This window comes from Saccopteryx leptura, chromosome 1 (assembly GCF_036850995.1).
Source record: "Saccopteryx leptura isolate mSacLep1 chromosome 1, mSacLep1_pri_phased_curated, whole genome shotgun sequence".
Classification (NCBI taxonomy): Eukaryota; Metazoa; Chordata; class Mammalia; order Chiroptera; family Emballonuridae; genus Saccopteryx; species Saccopteryx leptura.
Window position 1 is genome coordinate 260,639,341 of NC_089503.1, and position 25,633 is coordinate 260,664,973.

At 50.1% G+C, this 25,633-nt stretch overlaps 1 protein-coding gene across 4 annotated transcripts; it reads left to right on the forward strand.

Moving 5' to 3' along the window:
• Positions 1-5,781: 5,781 nt before the first annotated feature.
• ARMC6 (armadillo repeat containing 6) lies at positions 5,782-25,151 on the forward strand. 4 transcript variants are annotated; one of them, XM_066350600.1, is made up of 8 exons: positions 5,782-5,908; positions 8,905-8,987; positions 15,143-15,716; positions 17,253-17,398; positions 18,294-18,425; positions 18,796-18,933; positions 20,322-20,563; positions 25,129-25,151. In XM_066350600.1, the coding sequence occupies exons 1-7, from the start codon at positions 5,782-5,784 to the stop codon at positions 20,532-20,534; spliced, it is 1,413 nt and encodes a 470-aa protein (XP_066206697.1). In that variant the 3' UTR covers positions 20,535-20,563; positions 25,129-25,151. The 4 variants fall into 4 exon arrangements, with proteins under 4 accessions (XP_066206697.1, XP_066206688.1, XP_066206676.1 ...); XM_066350591.1 differs by lacking the exon at positions 25,129-25,151 and adding an exon at positions 21,882-22,117; XM_066350579.1 differs by lacking the exon at positions 25,129-25,151 and having other exon boundaries at positions 20,322-21,023.
• Positions 25,152-25,633: the final 482 nt, after the last annotated feature.

Sequence of the window (25,633 nt, forward strand, 5' to 3'; positions counted from 1 at the left end):
AGAAGAAGCAATAGGAAGGTCTAGGCAGGGCTGGGAAGTCAGAGAAAAGGGGACCTTGGAGACATGTTAGCCCGGGATGGGCTGCTGCTGCCCCTTGCTCCCTTGGCTCCTCTGGCTGCAAGTCTCATGAGGACCTGTAGACTTGAGGATGCCTGTGTGGGAAGAACAGGAGAAGGGAGGTGGGAAAGGCTCAGACATGCTCCCTAGAGGGAGTCCTTCATCATTTTTTTTTTTTTTTTTTTTTTTGTGACAGAGACAGAAAGAGGGACAGACAGGAAGGGAGATGAGAAGCATCAATTCTTCATTGCGGCACCTTAGTTGTACATTGATTGCTTTTTCATATGTGCCTTGACTGGGGGGCTACAGCAGACTGAGTGACCCCTTGCTCAAGCCAGCGACCTTGGGCTCAAGCTGGTGAGCCTTGTTCAAATCAGATGAGCCCGCTCTCAAGCCGGTGACCTGAGGGTTTTGAACCTGGGTCCTCCGTGTCCCAGTCCTGTGCTCTATCCACTGCACCATTGCCTGGTCAGACCTCCATCCTTTTTTTTTTTTTAAAGATTTTATTTTTATTCATTTTAGAGAGGGGGGAGAGAGAGAGAGATAAGAGAGGAGGAGCAGAAAGCATCAACTCCCATATGTGCCTTGTCCAGGCAAACCCAGGGTTTCGAACCAGCGACCTCAGCAGTCCAGGTCGACACTATCCACTGTGCCACCACAGGTCAGGCCATCCTTTTTTGTGTTTTTTTTTTTTTTTTTAAAGAAAAAATGATGGAGGAGGAGAGAGAAAGGGGGGCAGAAGGAGCCAGAAGCATCAGCTCATAGATCCTTCTCACTTGTGTCTTAACAGGGCAAGCCCAGGGTTTCAAACCAGAGATCTCGACATTCCAAATTGAAGCTTTATCCTCTGCGCCACCACACATCAGATTGGTCCTCTATCCTAAGAACTTTTAGGGTGAGGATTTTAGGGGAGATCCTAGGAGAGGATCTCAATATTCATTAGCTCTCCAGATGTGTCCTTTTAGGGGCATGTCTTCACTGATTGGCTAGCACCATGGCAGGGGGCTCATCTGTCAATGCAGTTGGTCCTGATGTTAGACAAGACATCATTTGTCTGGCTTTGCTGCTTTTCTGGGCCTGGGGCTAAGACACAAATGAGGCTTAGATGTTATCCCTAAGGGTTAAAACTTAAGCTCTATTCTCCAACCTCCTTGTTTACTCTCTTGCTAAGGTGGTGGGGGTCATCTAACTCTCACAACTAGCAACATGCCAGGGGAGGAAAGGGCAGGGCAGGATCCAAATTGTATGACTAGCAATAGGCTAGTGGAGGAAAGGTTACCCTGGGGGTGAGGTCCTTGTTTTCCCAGTTGCTGGGCACTTAGAACATCCCAGGCTGGTGACCTGTGCCTGGCCTAGTCCTTGCTCTGCTTATGTCTCTCTACCTACCTACCACAGGGTGAGGGTGAGGGGTGCAGGCTATATCTGAGTGGCTAGGGAAGGCTCCCAGGGGGAGGTGACCTTGAAGGGCTGGTAGAGATGCCAGAGGGGCATGTCCCTAAGGGAGACTTGAAACAGAAGGGTTCTGGGCTTCACACAGGAAAGAATTCAGACTCAAGCCAGACAAAAGGTTAAAGTGGAAGCAAGTTGACTGAACAGAGAGGATAAGCAAGAAAAGCTACTTCACAGAGTGGTGGACTTCTCACAAGAGAAGGAAGAGAGACCCCAACTGTCTCTGGATGTTGAGCTTATATCTCTTCGTAGTTTCTATGGAAAATTACTGGTATAAGGAAATAGAGAGTGGCAAAGAGTTGGAATTAACTTTAACCTTTGCAAGATATATTTTTTGGTCTGTTTTTCTTTTATGGTATAGGTAAATCATAAGGTATGGGCAAGTAAATATTAACCAATCTTAGCAGGACTTTTCTTTGTTCCTAAGGTTCCTTGTGGTCTGCTTGCATCTTTGGTCAGCCGAGCTCTGGATCAGGCAGCACGTAGCAGGTTCCTGACTTAATTTTGTTTGACTTTAGTTAATTTATGTAGTTCTCACGCCCCTCTCCTATATTAGAAGTTTCTCAAAGGACTCGCTTGGAGGAAAGGTGTTAATGAAGCAGGACAGCATGATGACCAGCCTCTTACTGCCTTTATGACTCTGGCGGGTTCTTCCCTCTCTAAGCTTCCGATTCCTCATCTGTAAAATATGCATTCCCTTTTAAGACAGAGTGACCACTCTTTATTGGCCCACTTAGGTCTGAAGCAAGCAATATCAGGTGACAGAGCCAGGAGTGGCACCAGCTCAGAAGTTTCTGTACCTGGCTATGGAAAACTCCACCATCATCACTCTGGACTCCCCACTGAGAAACTGTCTCAAAACAGAAAATCCATATAGTTTTTCTTTACCTTTGACCTTGAAAATCCTTAGCAACCTCTAAAAAGAGTCTGTTTTGGGACAGAATGTGTCAGGGGACTATCTGCAACTGAGCTAGGTGGGCTGTTTGATGCCCTTATGCTCCACACCTGCACAAATAAATTTGGTCACATTACCTCTTAAGCAACAAAAGAAAGGAGACAATAAGTAACATTTATTAAGCTCTTACTGTATAACATCCTGTTCTAAGTGCTTTTTAGGAATTAACTGGTTGAATTTTCACTATAGCCTTATGAGGTAGATTCTGTGTTTATTCCCATGTCACACATGAGGGAATTGAAAAACAGGGAGGTTAGAGAAGGGTGTGGGATTTGAGTGCTCCGTCCACTGGCCCTAGAGCCTGTTCTCCCCCCTGGAGTGTCTGCACAAACACAGATGGAATTTTCACATCCTGTGCCACCTTTGCAAGGAGGTGCATGGACTAGGATAGCCTGTTTCCTATAGGGCCCAAATTTACACTTGGGTTTTTGCCGCAATCCAGTACTGCTGTCCTAGTACCCCCATGCTTTTGTCCTTCTAACACATTTTCTGTGTTGTGTGATTCTAGATTGGACCTGGGACTAGAAAACAAACAAATGGTTTTAAAAGACCATGTTAACCTGACCAGGTAGCTCAGTTGGTCAGAGCGTCATCCTGATATGCCAAGGTTGCAGGTTTGATTCCAGGTCGGGGCACATACAAGAATTAACCAATGAGTACGTAAATAAGAGGAACAACAAAGCAATATTTCTCTCTCTCTCTAGCAAGCTCCCTACCAGGTAGAGCTCTGCCTGTCTAGGCTACTGCTCCGTTGCTTGACAACCAAGCCATCTCATGAGGCAAGGCTGTGGAGCCATCCTCAGCACCTGGGGCCAACTTTGCTCAAACCATTTGAGCCACGGCTGCGGGAGGGGAAGAAGAAGAAAGAGATTGGGGGGAGAGGTGGAGAAGCAGATGATCACTTCTCCTGTGTGCCCTGAACAGGAATCGAACCTGGGACTTCTACACACTGGGCCAATGCTCTACTGCTGAGCCAATAGGCCAGGACTAGAACAATGTTTTGTTTGTTTGTTTGTTTGTTTTAATCTCCCACCTTGAGAAAAACTTTATTTATGAACATTGGAAGCAGTAGAAAACTGAGAAGCTCAATTTAGGTGCAACAAACATGGATATAATGCTATGCAACTCAATCCTTAAAGCAGCAGCCCTCAAATTTTAATATGGCCCTGTATATTGTTAAATAAGCAAGGCTAGAATGAGTTATAGAGGATTTGGTTTTAAGAATATATTGAGTGAGATGGCAATTACATGAAGTGATTTGAACAAAGGTGCATAAGCTTGAAAAAAACCACTTTGCATTGGTTTCATTAAGATGACTAGATTCTATAGAAGAAGAAGAGGTCATTTTCCCCAGCTTACTGTTGTTCAGTTTCTTTTTTTTTTTTTTTTTTTTGTATTTTTCTGAAGTTGGAAACGGGGAGGCGGACAGACAGACTCCCGCATGCGCCCGACCGGGATCCACCCGGCATGCCCACCAGGGGGCAATGCTCTGCCCATCTGGGGTGTTGCTCTGTTGCAACCAGAGCCATTCTAGAGCCTGAGGCAGAGGCCACAGAGCCATCCTCAGCACCCAGGCCAACTTTGCTCCAGTGGAGCCTCGGCTGCGGGAGGGGAAGAGAGAGACAGAGAGGAAGGAGAGGGGGAGGGATGGAGAAGCAGATGGGCACTTCTCCGGTGTGCCCTGGCTGGGAATCGAACCCAGGACTCCTGCACGCCAGGCCCACGCTCTACCACTGAGCCAACTGGCCAGGGCCTTGGGACAATGTTCTTAACCAACAGAGCTAACCAGCCAGGACTGCCAGTGCCCAATTTTTATTTATTGATTGATTTTAGAGACAGAGGAAGGGAGAGAGCAAGAAACATCGACGATGTCCACCCATTCATGCACCCATTGGTTGACTCTTGTAAAGCCCTGACTAGATTGAACCTGCAACCTTGGGTCACTGGGGTGATGCTCCAACCAACTGAGCTACCCAGCCAGGGTACTCTTGTCTTTTTTTTTTTTTTTTTAATGTCTGTTTTATTGATTTGAGAGAGAGTGAGACAGGAACATCAATCTTTTCCTGTATGTGCCCTGACCAGGGATCAAACCCACAACCTCTGCTCTTCAGGACAGTGCTCTAACCAACCGATTGAGCTATACGGCCAGGGAACAGGCACTCTTGCTTTTTAAGGATTGCTTTTATTTTTACTTTGGTTTATATTGATTCATTTTTTTCCCCTAACAACATAAAGTATTTATATGGGTTCCAAATTCAAACCTGTGAGACAGGTAGGTTCAGGGAGAACAATCCAGTTTCTAGCGCTCTGCACCGTCTTCTCTACCTCCATTTATAAATGAACTATTTCTATTAGTTTCTTATTTGACCTTTTTTATTTATTCATTTTATTAATTTTTATTTTAAGTTTTTATTAGTATAATGGTATACTGCTGTAACATAATATTGCTTTATGTAATTATAGATGTAACTATATAATAGAGGAATTTATAGTACTATAGTAATAATATGTACTATTACAATCACATTATGTATGAGTATGTCATATACAATTTCTTATTACAACACTCTTTGTTACCTTATATGTAATAGTGTAATCCTTTAATGTAACATTATTAAGCTATTGTTTTGTCCTTATTTTTTATTGTAAGGGTATACATTATATTAACATTCCAGAAGAGAATTACCTGTTATCTTCTGCACTTTTTTTTTTTTGTATTTTTCTGAAGCTGGAAACGGGGAGAGACAGTCAGACAGACTCCCGCATGCGCCTGACCGGGATCCACCCGGCACGCCCACCAGGGGGCGACGCTCTGCCCACCAGGGGCGATGCTCTGCCTCTCCGGGATGTCACTCTGCTGCAACCAGAGCCACTCTAGCGCCTGGGGCAGAGACCAAGGAGCCATCCCCAGCGCCCGGGCCATCTTTGCTCCAACAGAGCCTCGCTGCGGGAGGGGAAGAGAGAGACAGAGAGGAAGGAGAGGGGGAGGGGTGGAGAAGCAGATGGGCGCCTCTCCTGTGTGCCCTGGCCGGGAATCGAACCCGGGACTTCTGCACACCAGGCCGACGCTCTACCACTGAGCCAACTGGCCAGGGCCCTCTTCTGCACTTTTAGAAGCTCTAGAGATGTTGGGCTATCACCCTATCCTGTGATCCAGGTTATAAGAATTTCTCCAGGGTGTTGTTATAGCTCCTGCCCCAGTAGATGCTCCTTAAATGGTGACTAGGCTCCCAGCTGACCTCTTGCCCTCAGTGAAGCTTTCTTCTCATCTTCTTATCTCAGGAGCATCTGTCAGGAACCTGTTGCCTGATGAGAAAGGGATGAAGATGACCTCCAAGCGCATCACACAGGAGACCTTTGACGCAGCCGTTCGTGAGAACATTGAGGAGTTTGAGATGGGGCCAGAGGAGGCAGTGAAAGAGGCTGTGGAGCAGTTTGAATCACAAGGTAGGGTGGTATGGCTTGATCCCAGTGCTGGTCCCGCTCTTTGTCCTCCAGTTCCTTCCAGTCTCCCACTCTTAACATGAGAGTGCTATCCTGCCATGGCTCCACTTCTCACCTGATGTGGCAGCTCTGGGGGTCCTGTGCCTTCTCCATGCTCTGACCTGGGCAGGCTGGTTACCTGCACCCATCTTGCTGGCACCCACTCTCTACTTGCCAGGACCTTACCCAGTCATCTGCAGGGCTGGATCCTTCGAGGTGGGTCTCATTTTAATTATTAGTTCTGCCTGACCGGGTGGTGGCGCAGTGGATGGAGCATTGGACTGGGATGTGGAGGACCCAGGTTCGAGACCCCGAGGTTGCCAGCGTCACCAGCTTGAGCGTGGGCTTATCTGGTTTGAGCAAAGCTCACCAGCTTGGACCCAAGGACGCAGGCTCAAGCAGGGGGTTACTCAGTCTGCTGAAGGCCCACAGTCAAGGCATATATGAGAAAGCAATCAATAAACAACTAAGGCGTCCCAACGAAAAACTAATGATTGATGCTTCTCATCTCTCTCTGTTCCTGTCTATCTGTCCCTATCTATCCCTCTCTCTGTCTCTATAATAATAATAATAATAATAATAATAAATAATAATAATAGTAAAAAACATAAGCCCTGACCGGTTGGCTCAGTGGTAGAGCGTTGGCCTGGCATGCAGAAGTCCCGGGTTCGATTCCCGGCCAGGGCACACCGGAGAAGCGCCCATCTGCTTCTCCACCCCTCCCCCTCTCCTTCCTCTCTGTCTCTCTCTTCCCCTCCCGCAGCCAAGGCTCCATTGGAGCAAAGATGGCCCGGGCACTGGGGATGGCTCCTTGGCCTCTGCCCCAGGTGCTAGAGTGGCTCTGGTCGCAGCAGAGCGACGCCCCCTGGTGGGTAGAGCGTCGCCCCCTGGTGGGCGTGCCGGGTGGATCCCAGTCAGGCGTATGCGGAAGTCTGTCTGACTGTCTCTCCCCGTTTCTAGCTTCAGAAAAATACAAAAAAAATAATAATAATAATGAAAAACATTATTAATTGTCAGTTCTATGAAGAGGCTTTTCCTGACCATATCCCAAGAAAAAGGACTGCCTGCCTCTTTACCCCAGTTGCACCCTGGCTTGAGCTCAAGAAGGCGTAAGTTGGCCCTGGCTGGTTGGCTCAGTGGTAGAGCGTCGGCCTGGCGTGCAGGAGTCCCGGGTTCGATTCCCGGCCAGGGCACATAGGAGAAGTGCCCATCTGCTTCTCCACCCCTCCCCCTCTCCTTCCTCTCTGTCTCTCTCTTCCCCTCCCGCAGCCGAGGCTCCATTGGAGCAAAAGATGGCCCGGGCGCTGGGGATGGCTCCTTGGCCTCTGCCCCAGGCGCTAGAGTGGCTCTAGTCGTGACAGAGTGATGCCCTGGATGGGCAGAGCATCGCCCCCTGGTGGGCATGCTGGGTGGATCCCTGTCGGTGCATGTGGGAGTCTGTCTGACTGCCTCCCCGTTTCCAGCTCCAGAAAAATACAAAAAAAAAAAAAGAAGGCGTAAGTGGGTGTCTGTCACCTACTTGTAGAAACAGGTGTCATGATCAAACCAAGTCATGGAGGGAAGTAGTTAAAAAGGGATTGTTTGACCTGACTGGTGCATAGAGCGTCAACTTGGGGTGCTGAGGTTCCCAGGTTCAAAACCCCAAGGTTGCCAGCTTGAGTGCGGCTCATCTGGCTTGAGCACAGGGTCTCCGGCTTGAGTGTGGGATCATCAACATGATCCCATGGCCACTGGCTTGAACAAGGGATCACTGGCTCAGATTGAGTGCCCCCATCCCGTGAAGGCACATATAAGAAGCAATTGATGAACAACTAAAGTGCTGCAACTATGAGTTGATGCTTCTCATCATCTCTTTCCCTCCCTGTCTGTCTCTCTGGCTAAAAGGAAAAGGGCAGGGGTTGTTTGTAGTGCTGTGGACTGGGTTAGGAGCCCTACAGGCCACAGTAGGAACCTTTCCCACCATAGGACAGGCCACACCAGGGGACAAGGGTTATCTGACAAAGGCAGAGTTGGAGTTGGGATTGAATACCTGCCCTACCACTCATAATCAAGAGTCCAGCTCCCGCCCTGGCTGGTTGGCTCAGTGGTAGAGCATTGGCTTGGTGTGCAGGAGTCCTGGGTTCGATTCCTGGCCAGGGCACACAGGAGAAGCACCCATCTGCTTCTCCACCCCTCCCCCTCTCCTTCCTCTCTGTCTCTCTCTTCCCCTCCCGCAGCCGAGGCTCCATTAGAGCAGAGTTGGCCCGGGCGCTGAGGATGGCTCTGTGGCTTCTGCCTCAGGCACTAGAATGGCTCTGGTTGCAACAGAGCGATGCCCCAGATGGGCAGAGCATCGCCCCCTGGTGGGTATGCCGGGTGTATCCCGGTTGGGCGCATGCAGGAATCTGTCTGACTGCCTCCCCGATTCCAACTTCAGAAAAATACAACAACAACAAAAAAAAGTCCAGCTCCCTACTGGCCAAAGCCAGTCAGATGCCAGAGTGCAGAGGAGCCCAGGGGTCCAGCCTCAGTGGTCAGAGGCTGATATCCTGGGCACAGATTGGAATATAGACATTGGACAGGGGCTGGAGGGACACCCAGAAGTGTCCTGCACAGTGGGGACTTCCTTTGGAAGTGCCAGTGAGGGCAGGGATACAGCCAGGGTGAGAAGCAGTAGGAGCCCCAAGGGAGAATGCTATGGGATCCCCTCCCCTTTTAGCTCACCATGCAGAATGTGCAGTGATGGTGTGCAGCCTCACTACTGCTCTGCTCCCATTGGCTGGATGGGGCTGAGAAGTAAAAATTTCCCCCCAAGCTGCTAAGTCTGGGCTGGGTGAAGGGGGCTGAAGTAGGGACCTGGGCAGGTTTCAGAAGTCCTCCTGAGTGGGTGGTACCAGCAGAAGACACATTAGGTGTGACGCTGGCAGATCCACAGGGATGATGGCTGTCACTTGTTTCCTGACTCCTCTACCCTCCTTCAGGGGTTGAACTGAGCAACATTATAAAGATGGCACCCAAAGTCTCCGCAGATGGACCCCAGGAGCCCACACATGACATCCTGCAGGTAAGAGGGGCCAGCCCATGTGGAAGGGCTGACCTTACATATGTGGTTCCATACACATCACTTTTCATAGTCTGTCAGGTGCTACTTTTCCCTGGTTTCCAGATGGCAGATGCAGGCTCTGAAGCTCAGGGCCTGTCCAGCATGTGTAGGTGGGCCTGAGTTTGTAGCTGGAGTTCCCTGAGTACATGTCTGAAGATCTGTCAGGGGTGGATGGTACTCATGGTTGTCCCTAGTGGTAGAAGCCTTGGAGTAGGGGGCACCATGGAGGAGCTTTTCTCTGGCTTTCTGACCACAGAGTTTGCTCAGAGAGAGTAGAATCAAAGTAAGTCTGTCACCTCTGAGTACTGACCATTTACTGGCACATTACAGCCTTTTTTTTTTTTTTTTTTTTTTGTATTTTTCTGAAGCTGGAAACGGGGAGAGACAGTCAGACAGACTCCCGCATGCGCCCGACCGGGATCCACCCGGCATGCCCACCAGGGGCGACGCTCTGCCCACCAGGGGGCGATGCTCTGCCGCAACCAGAGCCACTCTAGCGCCTGGGGCAGAGGCCAAGGAGCCATCCCCAGCGCCCGGGCCATCTTTGCTCCAATGGAGCCTTGGCTGCGGGAGGAGAAGAGAGAGACAGAGAGGAAGGGGGGCGGGGGAGAAGCAAATGGGCGCCTCTCCTATGTGCCCTGGCCGGGAATCGAACCCAGGTCCCCCGCACGCCAGGCCGACGCTCTACTGCTGAGCCAACCGGCCAGGGCATATTACAGCCTTAAACTAGCCTGTAGAGTAGGCAGTATTGTCTCTGAGTTACTGACTGCAGAAACAGCTCAGAGCCTGCCCTTGCTTTCCAGTGACCCAAACAAGGAAGGTATAGCTCAAAGAGGTTAAGGCCTTTTCTTAAGATCATCCATCAAGAAAAAAAAAAAAAAAGATCATCCATCAAACAGTGGTGGGCTGTTGTAAAACAGCAGGAAGGTTCTAGTGTTAATTGAGAACGGGGAGTGGACTCAGTTCTGGGCAAAGCGCCTTCCTTGTGCTATCTCAGTTATTCTCCCAAAGACACCTGCAAGGTTGGGATTATTATGTCCATTTTACAGGTGGGGAAATTAAGGTCCAAAGAGAATGAAATGACCCTTTTGGGAGCAAGGCCAGTGTAGTAGTAAAAGGAGAAGTTGGAGGAGACAGCCCTGGGTATGAACCCCATTTCTGACTAAGGCAAGGTGGTTATTTCTCCCTGTCCTCAGTCCTCACTATTTCCTGCCTTCAGAGGTTTTGTGAAGACCATTTTACTGTTGTTGTCTTTTGACTATCTTTCCTAGTAAGTATGAAAGAATTTTTTTTTTTGTATATTTCTTTTTACTTCTTGATATGAATGTTTTAAAATGAGCTTGTCTTCTAGCAGTTTTTCTATTGGGTAGTTTATCATTTTTTTTTCTTATTGATTTGTTTTTTGTGGGTTGTTTTTTTTAATTGAGAGACAGGGATGCAGAGAGACAGACTCTCGCATGCATCGTCACCGGGATCCGCCCTACCAGCTGATGCTCTGCCCATCTGGGGCCTCTGCTCTGTTGTTCTGCAACCAAGCTACTCCAGTGCCTTAGGCGAGACCATGGAGCCATCATCATCACTCAGGACTAACTTGCTCGAACCATTTGAGCCATGGCTGCAGGAGAGGAAAAGAGACAGAGAGAGAGAAGGAGGAGGGGAAGGGATGAAGAGCAGATGGTCATTTCTCCTGTGTGCACTGAATGGGAATCGAACCTGGGACTTCACATGTTGGGCCAATGCTTTACAGCTGAGCCAACCAGCCAGTGCCAACTTACTAATTTGTTGATGCCCTTTATATATAAAGGATCTCAGTAACAATGATCGTCAGCAGTCACTGAGTACTTCTTAAGTGTTAAATTCTTAAAATGTGTTATTTCAATCTGTGATTAGCCCATTTTTCTGATCAAGAATCTGAGGGTTCCTGGCCCTGGCTGGTTACTTAGTGGATAGAGTGTTGGCACAACATAGGGATGTCCAGGTTCGATTTCCTGGTCAGGGCACATATAGGAGCAATTCGTTGTTTCTGTCTCTCTTCTGGCCTCAAGAAAAAAAAAAAATCTAAGGTACACATTGGCAATTGAACTGTTTTTTTCTTTCTAGAGATGTGACATCCGTGTTTTCTGGTCAGTAATGTTCTATCAAACATTGTGCTAAGCTGATGTATTAAAATAAAGCAGACACATGAGCTGTAAAGCTGCTTGCTATCTCCTGTTCCTGCTAAGCTAGACCAGTAGAACACTGTCTTGGTGGAAAGAATTTTGACAGGAAAAAGGAATTGCAGACCCTCTCAGGGGTCCCCAAACTTTTTACACAGGGGGCCAGTTCACTGTCCCTCAGACCGTTGGAGGGCCACCACATACAGTTCTCCTCTCACTGACCACCAATGAAAGAGGTGCCCCTTCCGGAAGTGCAGTGGGGAGCCAGATAAATGGCCTCAGGGGGCCACATGCGGCCTATGGGCTGTAGTTTGGGGATGCCTGTGTCTACCTCAACAGAAAACTTAAGGAACTGATTTATTCAGAGAAAGTTTGGCCCTGGCTGGTTGGCTCAGTGGATTGAGTGTCGGCCTGGCTAATGGATGTCCTGAGTTTCATTCCCGGTCAGAGCATAGGGGAGGAGCAACCATCTGTTTCCCTCCTCCTCCTCCTCATCCCCCTTCTCCTCCTCCTCCTTGTCCCCCTTCTCCTCCTCCTCCTCCTCATCCGCCTTTTCCTCCTCCTCCTCCTCCTCCTCCCCCCTTCTCCTCCTCCTTCCCCTTCTTCTCCTTCTCTCCCTCTTCCTTCTCTTCTTCCTCCTCTTCCTCTTCTTCCTCCTTCTCCTCCTTCTTTCTCTTTTCCCCTCTCTCAGCCAGTGGGTTGACTAGTTTGAATGTCAGCCCCAGGCACTGAGGATAGCTTGGTCAGTCCAAGCATTGGCCTCAGGGGCTAAGGATAGTTCAGTTGATTCAAGCACCAGCCCCAGACGGGGGTTGCCAGGTAGATCCCAGTCTGGACACATGCAGCAGTCTCTCTTATCTCCCTTCCTCTCAAAAAAAAAAAAGAAAGGAAAAGTTTAAACAAACCTGCACAAACACTTAGCATGTTATAAGAAAAGGAGAAAAGGATACCTTTAGTCTACTTCCAGCATAATCACAAATTCACTCATGCCCAGTAAAATAGAAGTAACGGCACAGAAAAGCATTTTTGCTCTCATAGCAGTTACAACTACAAAACACACAGCATATAATACTTTGATCTTAAAGTTGGTAATCTTGGAAGTTCCAAGATATTGGTTAGGCTGAGTATTCATCTATAAAAATATTTTTCAAAATGCTTAAGAGAGTTCTAGCCCTGGATGGATGGTTCTGTTGGTTAGGACGTCAGCCCTAAGTGCAGAGTTTGCTGGTTCGATCCCCAGTCAGGGCACATACAGGAACAGATTGATGTTCCTGTCTCTCTCCTTTTCTCTAAGATTAATAAATAAATTTAAAATAGAAGAGAGAGTTCTAGAAACAGTGGGATTAATTACATCAGGACCAACAGAAGATTTAGTGATACAGGGACTGCAAATGTAAGACTAGCAATTGACTTTAACATGTAGCTTTTAGGTAAAGTATATCTCTCAGTTGACTCCTACAGCCAAGACTCACTGTTACAGTAGGAGCTCCAGAAAATTCAAGACTGGCAACTGGCTTGAGTAACATCCTAGATAAGAGGCCCTGGCCAGTTGCTCAGTGAATAGAGCATCAACCTGGTGTATGGACGTCCTGGGTTCAATTCCCAGTCAGGGCACACAGGAGAAGTGACTGTTTGCTTCTCCCCCTTTTGGTTTCCGCTTTCTCTCCCTCCCCTACTACAGCCAGTGGCTTATTGGAATGTGGCTTCAGGTGCTAAAAATAGCTCAGTACTCAAGCATTGGCTCCAGATGGGGTTGTCAGGTATATCCTAGTTGGGGCATATGTGGGAGTCTGCCTCACTATCTCCCCTTCTCTCACCTAAAAAAGGAAAGGAAGAAAGAAAAGTATATTGAAGAACAGCCACTGAAGAGAAAGGGAGAGAGAGACAGACAGACAGAATGAGCTGTTCCTGTATGTGCCCTGACCGGGGATCAAACGTGCAACATCTTCACTTCAGGACAACTCTCCAACCAACTGAGCTTTTCAGCCAGGGCTTAACCTATTTCTTGATATTCTTTTTTATTATAACACACTCAGTGAAGTCCACAAATCTAGCTCAGTGAGGATTGCCTGACAGGTATCCTTGCCTTTCAAGACAGTTTAGCAAAATCAAAGCCTTTTGGGCTGATGATGTCTGCAGAACTGCCTTCACTGGGTGGGGCACATGATTTCAGAAGCTTCAGGGGCACAGGTTTGTCTTAAGGATCCTCCTTAGGCAGGAGCTGAGGTCATGGACTTAAATAGCAGTTAGACTTGTCTGTCCTGTTCAGATTGTTTTCTTTCATTATTATTTTTTTTTCTCATTTATTTATTTTTTTGTATTTTTCTGAAGTTGGAAATGGGGAGGCAGTCAGACAGACTCCCGCATGCGCCCGACCGGGACCCACCCGGCACGCCCACCAGGGGGCAATGCTCTGCTCATCTGGGGCATCGCTCTATTGCAACCAGAGCCATTCTAGTGCTTGAGGCAGAGGCCACAGAGCCATCCACAGTGCCTGGGCCAACTTTGCTCCAGTGGAACCTTGGCTGCGGGAGGGGAAGAGAGAGACAGAGAGGAAAAAGAGGGGGAGGGGTGGAGAAGCAGATGGGCACTTCTCTGTGTGCCCTGGCCAGGAATCAAACCCGGGACTCCTGCATGCTAGGCCGACGCTCTACCACTGAGCCAATCGGCCAAGGCCTCATTATTATTTTTTATCAGAGTCTTAGAGTTGAACTTGAGTGAGTCAGCTGTGTGTACAGTGTGTTTTTTTTAAAATTAGAGGTGGGGAAACAGACTACTGTATGCGCCCCAGCCAGGACCCACCAAGCACCCCCTGTCTGGGGCTGATGCTCAAATTAACGGAGCTATATCTAGCACCTAAGGCCACCTCTCAGACCAATGAGCCATCCTCAGAGCCTGGGGCCAATGCTTGAACCAATTGAACCACTGGTTATGAAAGGGGAATAGAAAGGGGGGAGAGAAGCAGGTGGTCACTTCTGTGGTGATGGGAATAAAACCTGGGATGTCCATATGTTAGGCTGACGTGCTATCCACTGAACCAGCCAGCCAGGGCCTACAGTGTGGTTTTATTTGGCAGATGCTCAGTAAATATTTGTGGAGTGGGCCCAGGAGTAGAGCGTTGGCCCAGGAGTAGAGCGTCGGCCCAGCGTGTGGAAGTCCCGGGTTCGATTCTGGCCAAGGCACACCGGAGATGCCCCCATCTGCTTCTCCACCCTTCCTCCTCTCCTTTCTCTCTCTCTTGTCCCCTCCCACAGCCAAGGCTCCATTGGAGCTAACTCGGCTCGGGCGCTGAGGATGGCTCCATGGCCTCTTCCTCAGACACTAGAATGGCTCCAGTTGCAACAGAGCAATGCCCCAGATGGGCAAAGCATCGCCCCCTGGAGGGTATGCCAGTTGGGTCCTGGTTGGGCGCATGCGAGAGTCTACCTCTCTGCCTCCCTGCTTCTTACTTCAGAAAAAAAATAATAAATTGTGGAGTGAATGAGAGAGACAATCAGGAGACATGGTATAGGCAGGTCTAGTGAAGGCAGGTTTCACCTTTGGAGAGCTGGCTATTTGAGGATGTGTTGGTTAGTTATGGCTGTATGACAAGCAACCCCAAACAACAGCCATTTTATGTTTCTTAGGTTCTGCTTGGTTGACTGAGCTCAGCAGGACAGTTCTCCTGTTTGTCTTGCTCTCGTGCAGTGGCAACCAGGGCCAGAATGTTTAATGCATCTTCACTTGTGTGTGTGGCTCCTTGGCATGGACACTGAGAGGTCTGGGCCTCTATTTCACTGTGGCCTCTGAAGCCCAAGGCTTGTAAAGGCACAGTGTGGAGGTGACACAGCTGGAACTGGCCCCACAGAACTTCTAGTGTAGACCCAGACCCCAGAGGAGGGGATCCTGCAGGGATGCAGCTCTGTCATGGTGGCCCTCTTTGGGCTAAGCTGACACTGAGGTTTCTCCCATGTTTCCTAGACCCTAGAAGACCTGCAGGAGTCCGTGGCCTGCTATCGTCCCCAGGAGGTGTCAGCACAACTTGCCCGCTTTTGCGAGCAATGCAAACAGCAGAAGGCATCCCGCTTTCTGGCAGCTCAAAAAGGTGCCTACCCCATCCTCCTTGCCACCTGGAAACTGGCTGCAGAAGGCGACCAGGGACTTCTGCTCCAGGCCCTCAATGCCCTGTCAGCCCTGATTGATGGCCAGCCTGACCTCCTGGATACCCAGGGCCTGAAGCTGCTGATGGCCTGTCTTGCCGGGAATGCTGACACAGCTGATCTGATTTGCTCTGGGATCCGCTGCATACGCCATGCCTGCCTGAAACATGAGCAGAATCGGCAGAGTCTGGTGAAGGCTGGTGTGCTGCCCCTGTTGACTGGTGCCATTGCCCGGCACAGCCACTGTGCTAGTGTGGTCAGGGAGGCCTGCTGGGCTCTCCGCGTTATGACTTTTGACGACGACATTCGTGTGCCCTTTGGCCATGCCCATGACCATGCTAGGATGATTGTGCAGGAGAATGGAGGCTTGAAGGTGCTCATAGAGACTGCCAAAGGTAGGAACAGATGTGGCAAGAGTTTGAGTCGGGGTTTAGGAATGCTTCAGGCATGGTGGGCTCCAGGCCTCTCTTGTCTTCAGACCACCCACGTGGCATCCCTCGTGGAATAGTATTCTTACTCCTAGTTGCTTCAGGAGAGCCAGCTCATTGGCCAGGGCCTAGTTCTGTGGACATGTCTAAAGCCATTTCGGGAGGGGGCATGGCTCTAACCAACCATTGGAGAATGGGGAAGAGAGCTCTCCAAAGGGAAAAACAAGGGTGTTTTCCAAAGATGGGGGAGGAGTTGCTGGCATTCCCCGTGGCTGTTCCCAGATAGCAGTTTATACTTTGGTTCTCACTTCCTTTTGGCCACAAATTCTTGTGCACATGTGTATTCTTGACTCTAGAGTACCCATAATGAGCCAACCATGGGAGGTCACAACCAGCATTCAGACCCCAAAGCATCAGTCCAATGCACCCACCAAAAAAAGGCCTGATGGATCCAGTGCACTGAAGGTGGTAGAATAATGGATTCTTTTCTGGCCTGCTTGTGGCTCTGGTCATGGCCAGGCCTGTGTGCAGGACTCTGGCCCTGTCTGCCAGAAAGGTGAGCCTGCCTCGATCTCCCCTTCACATCCCTGGAGAGAGGGTGGTAACAGGTCCTGATCATCTTGGGTGTCAGGCTACTTTTCTGAAGAGTCACTTGCATCTTTTTTGTTTATTTACAGGAGCTCTTTTCATTTAGGATTCTACCAGAGAGACAACTAATAGAATACGTGAATATATAGGGTTATTGCAAGGAGTTTGCTCACGTGATTATGGGGCTTTCGAGTCTGAAATCTGTGAGTCAGAAACTGTTACCACAGTTCACGGGGGTGCTTTTTCCTTCTCAGGAAGACCTCAGTTTTTCTCATAAGGCTTTTGGTTGATTAGATGAGGCCCACTCAGATTATCCAGGGCCCTCTGATTAAAGTCAGATTGATGACACCATGTCTAGAGAACACTCCATGGCACACCCAAAATAGCACTCATGGAGTCAGTGTGGCACACGAACTATTACACTAACTTCACATAAATTATAACTTCACCCCTTCCCTAGAAAAAGACTCACTGCAGACTGTCCTCCCTGTTGATCTTCATTTCTGTATTCAATTCTGCTCTGTCAACTCGATCCATATGTCTCTATGGTTTCTGGGTTTCCTGTAGCACTTAGAAAGGTCATTCCCACCCCAAGATCATAAAAATAGCCACAGACATTTAATTATAGTACTATTATGGTTTTCTTTTTTTAGGTGATAACATCAGTTGGTCTAGAATTTATCTGGGGCACAGAGAGGCGGTCCGGAAAGCTGGGTATCCAGTGTCTTCCCCAACAGCCAGTAGGGGGCACTGCAGGTCCAGATAGTTTCTTGTGATCACTGAGGCCCTTGTATAGGCATCCACCTTGCCAGGCAGAGAGTGGATCAGGATTTGAACCAGGACTGCTGGTTTGGAGCTGTGGCTGTCCTCTGCCCCCACTTAACCCCCACAGTTCTTCTCCTTCCCTCTCTGCAGCATTCCTTGACAACCCCAGCGTCCTGAGTGAGCTCTGCAGCACTTTGTCCCGTCTGGCTGTTCGGAACGAGTTCTGCCAGGAGGTCGTAGACCTTGGAGGCCTCAGCATCCTGGTAACCCTGTTAGCCAACTGCTGTGACCACCAGGTAGGCATCCAGAGCCGTCTTAGGGTGTGAAATCCCCTTCCCTGAGTTTCAAGTTGACTTTTTTTTCCATGGCTGGGGAAGGCTCTGGCCTCCCAGGGAACTCTGCCCCTTTGGGCCCTGAAAGCCACACAGCCTGAGTCAGGACACACCTGGGATCTGCTGATCCCAGAACCAAAATGTTGTTTCTATTTCTCATTGACCCATAGGTAGGAACTAAATTTGGGGCAGACAAACCCACCCTCCCTCTCATACTGTTCTTTGGCACCTTTCTATTTTCTACCAGGATGGAGGAACAGGAGTGAATATCACTGGGGCTGACCCAGGACTCCTCAGCTGTGTGATGCTTGAGTGAGGCCCACCACTTGCTGCCTGGGCTTCCCCATCTGTTTAACAGGGCAGGGACCCCTACCCATCATTCCTTCATGTAGTGGTCACCTATCAACCCCCTCTCCACATTCTCAGCCTAGGGCTGGGGATCCTGGCCGCTATGCAGCAATGCTCTTGCTGTCCCTGACCTCAGCCAGTGACAGCAGCCAGTCAGGTCTGTCAGTGCCCCGCCCTGGGTCTGCAGCCAAGTCCAGGGCTACCTCGGTGGTCTGATTGCTGACCTGAGCCAATACCCCCTCTGTGCGTGTGTGGCAGGAGGTGGGGACACGGTCATGAGAACCACAGGGTCCACCTCCCCTGCCTTCCCTATATAGTAAATAGCAATCTTGCTGTTATATGCCAGCTGTGTGCCCCAGGGCAGCCCCAAATGTTTTTCAAACTGCTGAACAGCCCTAGACCTTCCCTCAAGACCCCCTTCCACAATTCAGCAACCAGGAGGTTAGTACCTGGTGCAGTGGGAGGGGGACTGGCTGCACCACAAGGTGACCCCCTTGTGCCCTCCACATAGGACCTTGTGAAACAGGTGCTGAGTGCCTTGCGGGCCATTGCAGGCAACGATGATGTGAAGGATGCCATTGTCCGTGCAGGTGGGACAGAGTCCATTGTGGCTGCCATGACCCAACACCTGGCCAGTCCCCAGGTACTCATGGGGGCACACCAGGTGGAGCAGTGGGTCTGGAATCCCAACTCAGTAACTATTTCGTGTGATGCTTTTTCTACTTCCTCAAGTGGGAGTGAGGGAGAAGGAGGGTGGGCAAGGGGTGGGACCAGGCAAAGAGAGGGCAGGGGGCGATGACTGGTGAGTGACAGTCAGGGTGAGCAGAGGGAGGGAGGGAGGTAGAAGAGCTTGGTTGATACTTTTGTCACCCTGATACTCTTCTGGTTATTGCTGGTCTGATACACACCTGGACAGACCACTGTTAGTTAGTCCAGGTGAGGTCTTGGGGGAAGTTGGTAATGGTGGGGGTCTGTAGGCCTGGTCTTAGTTATCCCTGTGACCCACCCTCCAGGTGTGTGAGCAGAGCTGTGCAGCCCTGAGCATCCTGGCCCTGCGCAAGCCAGAGAACAGTCGGGTTATTGTGGAGGGTGGCGGGGCTTTGGCCGCACTGGAAGCGATGAAGGCACACCCACAGGATGCTGGCGTGCAGGTGGGCACTGGGAAGTAGGAGAGGCAGGGGACTGGTGTGCAGGGTGAGGACCAGACGGAGGCACTCCCTGTCCCTGTCCCCATCCCCGTCATGGCCCAAGCTTTGTGGGTTCTTATTCTTTCCCAGCTCCTGTAGCCCTGCAGCTACATGCCATCCTCCAGAGTATACTGTCCATGTTCTTCATTTCTTCCTTAGCATTTGATCTTAACTAATAGGTCCTTTGTAGAGGTCTGGGGAGGAGGAGGGGATGGGGAGAGTAGATGGGGCTCTGCTGGGAATTGGAGTAGTTTTGCCTCACTAGGGAGTCTTCAAGGCTGAACTGTGGGCGGAGCCATGGGCATACCCTGGCCTGAAACCCACACTTCTCCTTGCAGTCCCTCGTCTCCCGCCTCCCACTCTCACTCTCTCCAAGTACTAGGGCCTCGTCATGAGCCTTAGACACACCAGACTGTAGTCCCTATGTGGCCTTTGCTCTCCTCCTCCCTCTTCCAGGATACTGTGTCCTTGGCTGGTCCATTACCTTATCTGTTCCTGACCACCCAGGCCAGGAACCCCTCACACTTCACCTGCTCTTCATCTGCTTTCCAACTGGTGGTGGAGGCCTTATTGGGGTGCTTTTAGGCACCCATACACAGCAGATACGCAGGGTGCAAATGTTAACTAAAGGAGTACTGATGTAATTGGCAGATGGGCCCTGTGCATACTCCCTCTTTGTCTTGCTGCCCTTTTCTTCTGGAGCCATTGCCAGACTCTGAGACCGAGGATCCACATCTGGGGGATCAGCCCTACCTGCTGAGATCTTTGCCACCCTGAGCTTCAGTCTCCTCACTTGAGAAGTGTGGGATTAGCCCTGCTTCTCGGGCTGCCAAGAGGATGAAGTGGCCTGACCAGGTGGTTGTGCAGTGGATAGAGTGTCAACCTGGGATGCTGAGGACCTAGGTTCAAAACCCGAAGGTTGCTGGCTTACACACAGGCTCACCAGCTTGAGCATGAGATTGCCAACTTGAGTGTGGGATTGTAGACATGACCCTATGGTCACTGGCTTAAAGCCTGAAGTTGCTGGCTTGAGCCAAGGGGTCACTGGCTCGGCTGGAGCCCCTGGGTTAAGGCATATATGAAGAAACAATCAATGAATAACTAAAGTGCCACAACTATGGTTGATGGTTCTCATCTCTCCCTTCTTGTCTGTCTGTCTCTCTTTAAAAAAAAAAAAGAGGATGAAATGAAGGGATGTCTGGCCTGATAAGTCACAGCATGGCACCTGCCGAATACTGACTGTGGTCATCATTGACCCATTGCATTATGAGGATGACCCCCAAGGTCAGAGTGGATCCCACCCTGGGACCCATGCACCAGCCAGCAGCCTTCACCTCTGCTTTCTCTTCCAGAAACAGGCCTGCATGCTGATCCGAAACCTGGTGGCCCGCAGCCAGGCCTTCTCACAGCCCATCTTGGACCTGGGGGCCGAAGCACTCATTGTACAGGCCAGTGTTGCCCACCAAGACTGCGAGGACGTGGCCAAGGCCGCCCTGCGGGACTTGGGCTGCTGTGTAGAGCTCCGAGAGCTGTGGACTGGCCAGAAGGGCAACCTGGCACCGTGATCCAGCCTCAGTCTAGATCGTGATTCAGGGTGAGTCGTGTGACTCAGGAAATGGGGAGGTCCATGTCCTGCCATTCTGCCTCCCAGATTCCTCCCCCAACTCAGCTGGGAGGTGGGAAGGGAGTACTGGTAAAGCATCTACACTGGGTCCTGTGCTCCCATCACTAGCTGACAGCGCTAGTATCACCCATCCTGCCTAGCCCTTTCAGCCCTTTCTACCAGAAGGGCCTTCTCAGCATTGCTTGGGGCAAAGGGCTATCTGAAATTTGGCAACCACACTGGCCAGTCTCAGAGTAGGTCAGGGATCTGGCTACTGCCTCTTCAAGCCCATTCTTGCCCTGCTTGTATTTTTCTCACCTGTAAATTGGTCAAAAATACCTTGCTCTCCTGACCAGAGGGCAGGGACTGAGGCTGGTCCATCTTTGTGGCTCCAGGCCAGCTAAGTAGTGCCTGGTAATAAAAGACTAGTTGAAAAAATAAAAAAATAAAAAACCACTTGTTTAAGAATGGAGGGGTCTCTTTCATGGCATTTTGGGGCATGGGGCTGCACAGTGGTCTCAGAGAATGGGAGGGGTGGACATTTGGACAGGCCATGGGGTCGCTGAGGAAAGTGGAGAGGTTTTGATGGGATCTGATGTTGCCCTTAGACAGTCAGGCTGCTGGGGCCACAGTTGCCAAGGTCGCTGCTTATGAGCATGTATCACCTTGGGGAGCTCAGCATCCAGCCCTCACTCAGCTGTGTGGCCTTCAGTAAGTGACATAACCTCCCTGAGCTTCGATTTGATCCTCTGTAAAACTGGGAGTGGGCGGAGGGTTAGAGAGCCCCACTCCAGTGTTGGAGCACAGCTGGAACACGGCAGGTGCTTGGTTGTCTTAGCTTCACCTTGGTCATCTCAGGAGAATCCTCTTGCTATCCCCCTCCTGACCACATTGAGGTCCTTGCTTGCAGGGTGACTTGGGCAGCCTGCCTTCTCTCTGAAGCTTAATTTCCCCATCTGTAGGATTGATATCCCTGTTGCTACCTCTGATGCCTATGTCACTCCCAAGTGTTCTTGGGGTACCCAGGTAGCTGTGCCTGGCAGACCCCAACTCTCCTTCTTGCAGTCACACTTAGGGCATCTTGTAGTCCCCTGGCAGCTCATGCATTTCACATGGTCTGGTCAGGGTCAGAGCAGCATCAAGACCCCTGGTGGGCTTCAGGTACCAGGTCAGGCTCCTCTAGCCTGCACCTTTTAGCCCCTCTACTCTCTTGGCATCCCCACCCCTCTGTTGGTCATTCATTTCCCCTCGCCTGAGGAGGGCTTCAGTTCTACTCTTTTTTATTTTATTTATTTTTTATTCATTTTAGAGAGGAGAGGGAGAGACAGAGAGAGAGAAGGGGGAGGAGCTGGAAGTATCAACTCCCATATGTGCCTTGACAAGGGTTTCGAACCGGCGACCTCAGCATTTCCAGGTCGACGCTTTATCCACTGCGCCATCACAGGTCAGGCCCAGTTTCACTCTTGATGTCAGTTCAAGCCATTTTCCCAGGAGGCTTCTGGTTTCCATGGAAATTGGCCAATACAAATAGCTGTGAGAGGCATCACCCTGGCCCCACCTCCCTGTGGTGTCTAAGTTTCCCCTGCTTCCAACTGGGTGAGCCCTGCCAGCTGATTGGGGCTGACATGTCCCTCTGCCCCAGTTACCCTACCCTGACCCCTCTCATCGGGGACTTGGCCAGGGTGTAGGAGAAGGACGTTTGTCTGCCCTAGGCTGCCTCCTGACTTTGACTTCTGAGTCGGCCACCTATGTGACCTTGGAACAGTCCTGTAAGCTTGGGGCAGTCCTCAGGCTCTGTGAGCCTCATTTTCTTCATCTGTTGCATGATGGAGGATGGGGAAGATTCTGCCAGCAAGTTTCTGAGGAAGTGTGAAGTGTTGTTCTGTGATTCCTGCCCCACCTCTGCTCTCAGCCTGCCTGTGGCTCCCCAGTACCCTCCTCATAAAACGAGACTGGATATGCCAAGGTTGTGAGTTTGATACTGGTCAGGACACATAAAAGAATTGACCAATGAATGCATGAATAAGTGGAATAACAACTCAGGTATCTCTCTGTCTCCCCCTTCCTCTCTCTAAAATCAATAAATAAAAATAATTTTAAAATAAAAATAAAACCAAACTGTACTCCAGGCCCTGCCTGCCATTTCCCACTCTCATCTTCATGCTCTCCTTTAAGCGTGATTCCAGCTACACCAGCCTCCCCACCTCAAGGCCTTTGCGCGTGCTGTGTCCTCTGTTTAGAATACCCTTCTTTCTGCCCTCTCCCTTTTGCAGTGCCACAGTCCCATGCCCCCTTGTGCTATGCCTCTGTCCTCTGATGCCAGCTAGGTCCCCTTATTTGTATGCCTTCCTGTTTGTCTGTCCCCCTACTTTGTGTGAATAGGCCCTTGTCTCCCTGCTCTGCTCCAGCTTCCTGTAAACAGTTCTGAACATATACCTGAATAAATACCACAGGTGGTTGGAGAGAAAGCCTCCTCCACAGCCCAGGGCCCTCCCCTGGGTCCCCAGCCAGCCTTCCTAGGGCAGCTCCCATTTATCAGTTCTTCCCACCTTAGCCTGAGGAAATAGGCATCTTCAGTGGGTGCACTCAGGGCCTGTTTGGACATCCTCAGGCTGGGCTGGGTATTCCACACCCTGCTGAAGACCCCACATTTCACAGAAGTTGGCTCTTCCTGTGTTTCAGTCACTGCTCTGCCACCTCAGGTTAGCCTCAGCCTCCTCTCCTGAAAACAGGCTAAAGTGTTGTTGTTGCACTGGGCCATAGCTCCCTGCAAAGCTTGGTGGGGATATTCCCAGCGCCACATTCCACCAAGGAGTGCTCGTCAGCCTTGTTGATGACTACAATACGTGGGCTGAAGGGGACACCACTGCAAAGGAGGTGCCAGCATGTTCAGGCCGTGCCTCTGTTACTGGGTGCTCTTGGATGAGTGACCAGGCTGCAGAGCCTTTGGGGAACTGAGTGAGAATGTCTTGAGACCAGTTGGGCTTGGTTGTAGTCACTGTTGTGTCCAGGACATGTCCCTCCAGCCAGGGAAGGGCCTAGGCTCCTGGTTTGCAAACTGAGGGCCTAGGCTTTGAGAGGCAGGGCCTGTGAACCCCATTTTTCAAATAAGAAATAGACTAGCCAATATGTGGTGGGCTGGCAACTCTTTTGCCAACATTGCTAACCTGACTGGGCAAATGGCTCTCTTGTCTGTGTTGATTAAGCCCTGTCACTGTACCTGGCTCATTGCTGTTGTGTGAGATGATTCCTGGGATCCCTGAAAGGTAGAGAAAATGGGGTTAAAGAGGTAGTGTCCTGCCCAGGGTGAGCCAGGCCAACTCAGAAGAGTTAGCTAGGATCCTGGGCACCGTGGCCAAGCATAACTTAGGTGCCCATTGTGGGGTATCAGCTGATGATGCCAAAAGGCTTTGCCTGACATTGTTGGAAGACTACAGGAAGGTTGGCTGGCACCAGCTTGCTGACAAGCAAACAGAAGCCAGAGCCCAGTGTTTCTGGCACCATCAGGAGAAGCAGCTGGGTGCTAGGCCACTGCCTGACCTTTGCCTCAGTTGGCAATGTCTGTGGGGGTACCTTGGAACTTTCCAGGAGCTTGCTGCTTTCCTCTGGGCCTGGCAGGTGGGTGCTGTGAGTGGGGACTCCTCTGCCATTAATATCTCCCTTTTTGGGTGGCAGACTACACCCGTAGTTGGTCTATGTCCACATCCCTTAAAGTTATATTTACAAAAAGAGAAACAGGCCCCCAAGAACAATTTGTCCATGAATGTTCAGCAAGCACTCGCTGCAGACAATGCAGTTGTTTTACTTCCATTCAATAATGCCACTGTCAACCCTGGGAGGTAGTTGGAGAAGCTGAAGCAGGGAGTTTGAGTTACTTGATGAAGGTCCTATATCCAACAAGTCCAAAATAGCAGGGATTCAGCTGTGGTTGGTTAGATCCATCATCCCCATGCACAGAAGTTGCTGGTTTGATTCCCAGTCAGGGCATACACAGAAACAGATCGATGTTTCTCTCTCTCTCTCTCTCTCTCTCTCTCTCTTTCTCTCCCCCTCTCCTCCTCTCTCTCTAAAATCAATAAGTAAATAAAAAAGAGCAGGGATTCAAACCCAGCCCTGAGCCCTTCCAGCAAGGAACACTTGTAGCATGGAGCTAGCTTGTCTCATCTGTAAAGTAGGCACTGTCACCCCCCACCCCCCAAATCTGGAAGTCAAGTGGTGACAGGTGTTTGGGAAGCACCAGCCTGGCAAGGACCTAACATTTCAGTACGTGTTCAGCAGACTCTGGGTTCTTCCTTTTTGCCAGAAGGCAGAAAGGAGACCAGGGCCTTAAAGATGTGGGGAAGCAAACCACAGCGAAAAGGTATGGAAGGCAGGAATATCATGGGAATATCAGGTACCAGATGATGTTGAGCTGTGACTTCCATGGTATGAGTCCCAGTCATTTCCTACAAGAGGGCCCTTTGACACGTCATGGATTAAGCACATATGGGGACTAGTACAGCCCTGAACTGTGAGCCCTTATTAAGGCTTAGCTCAGCCTTGCTCCTCCCTTCCAGGACTCCCTGGTTCTGAACTGCATCTCCACCACCCCCAGCCTGCTCCTGAAGTAATAAGAGCCAGTATTTGGAAACATTTGTAACCCTCTCTGCCCTGGAGATTAAGGGAGTCAGAGAATGGGTAGGTTTGGAGGAGGTGCCAGTGACAGCAGAGCTCCGAATGACAGATGGATCCCTAAACTGCTGGTGTCTTTCTGCCAGGAATTCCAAGAACCACACCTCACAGAGAAGCTGAGGCTCACAAGCTATGACCTTCTGTGGGTCAAAGGCTTTTACCAGAAGATCAAGGTGAGGGCAGGGATATAAATTCTCCAGATGTAGGAATCATTTTCCCATGAGGAAACTCAAAAGTGCCCAAGGTTGTGCAGTGGCTCAGAGGCTATTCTTTGACACTTGCCTTATCCCCTTCCAAAGAGCAGACTGCTCTAGATTCACACCCAGATCAGCCATTGAAGTACTTTGTGATGTTAGGCAAAGAGCTTCACATCTCTGTGCTCTGGTTTCT